Here is a 3,773-nt window from a genome sequence, read left to right on the forward strand (position 1 = left end):
GCTCCCGCGGGCTGCGGCACCAGCTCGGTGTCACTCACACGTGGTACGGGGGGAAGGAGGGCTGGAGGGACTGGGGCTGGTCCAGGGGGGTCCAGGGGGATCTGGGGTCCCCTACCGTCCTAGTCCTGCAGGCCCCTACAGCTGACGGTGGCTGGGGGTGCTGTGGGGGTTCAGGGGGTCCCCGTATTCCCCCAGGCTCCCAGAGCTGGCAGCGGCAGTGAGGCTGGTGGCTGAGATCAGCTGGGGCAGCACTGTGGGGCTGGGGGTGCTGGAAGAGGGGGTTGGAGGTCTGGAGGCATTCAGGGGCTCCCCTCGTCCCTCCAGGCTCCCGCAGCTGGCGGCGGCCGTGGGGCTGGTGGCCGAGATCAGCCGGCAGCTGGGGCAGCGCCGGGCCGAGGCTGAGGCCGAGATCGGGAGCAGCTTCGAGGAGCTGGAGGCGGCTCTGCGGCAGCGGCGGGAGGTGCTGCTGCGAGACCTGGAGGCCACCTGTGCTGCCAAGCAGCAGGTAACACACCTCTCCTCGTGCGTGCCCCTCCTCTGTGCCCCCGCACCCTTTGCCAGCCCGTCCTGGGAGGGTGTGCGTGCCCCAGCCGTGCCCCAGTGCCAGTGGCACCCCCAGTGTGGCAGTTGGGGGTCCCAGTGCAGCCCCAGGGCTGGGGTTGTGGGCATGGCTGTGGTGCAGGTGCGGGTGCCGGTGGGGGATGCAGGCGGGGCACTGGTTGGGGGTACTGGGTGTGGGGGTACTGGGTGCGGTGGTACTGGGTGTGGGGGTCCCGCCCCAGCGCCACAGAGATGTGCCGTGCCCAGAGGCACTGGAGGTGCTGCGGCAGGGCCAGGGCCGGGGTGCAGACAGCGATGCGGGTGCGGGTGCCGGGTGTGAGTCCCACAGGCGCCGTTCCCCCCAGGTGCTGGAGGCGCAGCTGGAGGTGCTGCGGCAGGGCCAGGAGAGCATCCTGAGCAGCTGCGCGTTCACGGAGCAGGCGCTGCACCACGGCTCGGCCACGGAGGTGCTGCTGGTGCAGAAGCAGATGGGCGAGCGGCTGCGGGAGCTGGCGGCGCGGCCCTTCCCCGAGCACCCGCACGAGAACGCGCAGCTCGAGTTCCGCGCCGAGCCCGAGGGGCTGCGCCGCTCCATCCAGAACCTGGGCGCGCTGCTGACCACCAGCGCCACGGCGCACACCACGGTGGCCACGGGCGAGGGGCTGCGCCAGGCCGTGGTGGGGCAGCCCTGCTCGCTCAGCGTCACCACCAAGGACAAGGACGGGGCGCTGGTGCGCAGCGGCGGCGCCCGCCTGCGCTTCGCCGTGACGGGCCCCGACGGCGCCGCGGCCGAGGCCGAGGTGCAGGACAACCGCAACGGCACCTACGAGCTGGTGTACACGCCGCGCGCCGAGGGCGACTTCGTGCTGTCCATCCTGCTGTACGGGCAGCCCGTGCGCGGCTCCCCCTTCCGCGCCCGCGCCCTGCGCCCCGGCGACGTGCCCCCGTCCCCCGAGGAGGCCAAGCGTCGCGTCAAGTCCCCGGGCGGTGGGCACGTGCGGCAGAAGGCCCTGCGCCGCCCCGCCAGCATGTACGGCAGCGCCAAGCGCAAGGAGAACCCCATCGAGGACGAGCTCATCTTCCGCGTCGGTGAGCGGGTGGCGCGGGGGGGACCTCGGCGCTCGCCGGGGTGGTGGGGGCTCCTCGGGGTGGCGGGGGGCCTCCTCAGTGCTCCCCACGGCAGCGGAACCTTTTTGGGGCTCCCCAGGGCAATGGGGGCTCCCCGGGGTGGTAGGGCTACCCGCAGCAGCAGGGACTCCCCGGGGCTCCCTGAGGCTCCCTGGGGTTGTGGGGGGGTCCCTGGTGTGGTGGAGGGCCCCAGAGGTGGAAGGGGTTCGCTGGGGTGGTGGGTGGTCTCCTGGGGCCCCCTGTGCCTCCCTGACCGGTGCCCGCAGGCAGCCGCGGCCGGGAGAAGGGCGAGTTCACAAACCTGCAGGGGATCTCCACGTCCAGCGCCGGCCGCATCGTTGTGGCCGACAGCAACAACCAGTGCGTGCAGGTACGGACCCCCTGGGGATCCCAGACTTCCTCGGGACCCCCGCTGACACTGTACTGACCCCTGCAGAATCCCTCCTGCCCCACCGACCCCAACAGCAGCAACCAGTGCGTGCAGATACAGACCCCTGGGACCCCCAATGACCCCCCCCAAGACCCTCCTGGGTACCTCTGGATCCCCATGACCCCACTGGCCCCATTAGCAATAACCAATGTGTGCAGGCACAGGCCCCCCCGGACCTACAAACTCCCCCAGGACATTCACTGACTCCCCCGGGACACCTCTGACCCTGCTGCCCCCCAGTGTTCAGTAACGAGGGGCAGTTCCGGCTGCGTTTTGGGGTGTGGGGGTGCTTCCCCTGAGCCCCCTGACCCTGCTGCCCCCCCAGGTGTTCAGTAACGAGGGGCAGTTCCGGCTGCGTTTCGGGGTGCGGGGGCGCTCCCCGGGGCAGCTCCAGCGCCCCACGGGGGTCTCTGTGGACACCAACGGCGACATCATCGTGGCCGACTACGACAACCGCTGGGTCAGCGTCTTCTCACCTGAGGGCAAGTTCAAGGTGAGGGGAAAGAAAGCAGGGGGGGTGTCTGTGGGGCTGGGCGTCCGTGGCACCCCCCAGTCTGACCCCCTGCCTCCCCCAGACGAAGCTGGGTGCGGGGCGGCTGATGGGCCCCAAGGGCGTCGCCGTGGACCGCAACGGGCACATCATCGTGGTGGACAACAAGGCCTGTTGTGTCTTCATCTTCCAGCCCAACGGGAAGCTGGTGGCGCGTTTCGGCTCCCGTGGCACCGCCGAGCGCCAGTTTGCAGGTACCCCCCGGGTCCCCAGCTGTGGGGCCTTGGGCTCCCTGGGGACTGGGGCAGGACCATGGGTCTGGCATCACCAGGGTGGGTGGTGGCACCGAGACCCCAGCAGGGCTGGGGGCTGGGTCCAGGCTCTGGGTCCACCTTCTGGTTCCAGGCTGGGGCTCTGGCTCCAGGCTCTGGGCTTGGGGTTTGTTCTGAGCTCTGGTTTGAGTTCTGGGGCCAGACGGGCGCTCAGGGTCTGTTTCTGGCTCCAGGGCCACGTTTGGGGCTCTGGGCTGGGGATTCGGTTCCAGGTTCTGGCTCTGGGTTCTGGATTCAGTTCTAGGCTGTGCCTCTGGGCTCAGGTTCTGACAGTGGCTCTGTGCTGGTGGCCCTGGGTTCTGGGCTCTGTCCGTAGGTCAGGACTTTGGGTCCATCTTGGTCCTCCCATGGGGCCAGAGCTGAGCCCCACCGTTCCCCCCAAGGCTGAGCCCCCCATGTCTCCCCCAGGGCCCCACTTTGTGGCTGTCAACAACAAGAACGAGATCGTGGTGACCGACTTCCACAACCACTCGGTGAAGGTGAGCCGGTGCTGGGGTCCCCTTGGTGCCGTGGGGCCTGGGGGGGCTGTGGTGACCCCCTGGTGTCCCCCCCCGCACACCCTCAGGTGTACAACGCAGAGGGCGAGTTCCTGTTCAAGTTTGGGTCGCACGGGGAGGGCAACGGGCAGTTCAACGCGCCCACGGGGGTGGCTGTGGACAGCAACGGCAACATCATCGTGGCCGACTGGGGCAACAGCCGCATCCAGGTACCGCACCTGCACAGCTGCACCTGCACAACACCTGTGCCGCACACCTGTACTGCACAGCTGGACCTGCACAAATACCTGTACCCACACAAACACCTGGACCTGGACCTGCACACACACCTGGACCTGCACACACACCTGTACCCA

At 69.3% G+C, this 3,773-nt stretch overlaps 1 protein-coding gene across 1 annotated transcript; it reads left to right on the forward strand.

Annotated features, from left to right (window-relative positions):
• Window positions 1-195: 195 nt before the first annotated feature.
• LOC113962917 (tripartite motif-containing protein 3-like) lies at window positions 196-3,766 on the forward strand (the record flags this gene model as incomplete). The annotated part of the gene is made up of 7 exons (XM_027673707.1): window positions 196-505; window positions 906-1,629; window positions 1,935-2,038; window positions 2,424-2,591; window positions 2,674-2,842; window positions 3,329-3,399; window positions 3,486-3,766. Coding segments are annotated over 7 exons (1,827 nt in total), but the record flags the coding sequence as incomplete, so codon positions are not given.
• Between the last annotated feature and the right edge of the window lie 7 nt (window positions 3,767-3,773).

This window comes from Neopelma chrysocephalum, unplaced genomic scaffold (assembly GCF_003984885.1).
Source record: "Neopelma chrysocephalum unplaced genomic scaffold, ASM398488v2 Primary Assembly neopelma1_185805, whole genome shotgun sequence".
Lineage (NCBI taxonomy): Eukaryota > Metazoa > Chordata > Aves > Passeriformes > Pipridae > Neopelma > Neopelma chrysocephalum.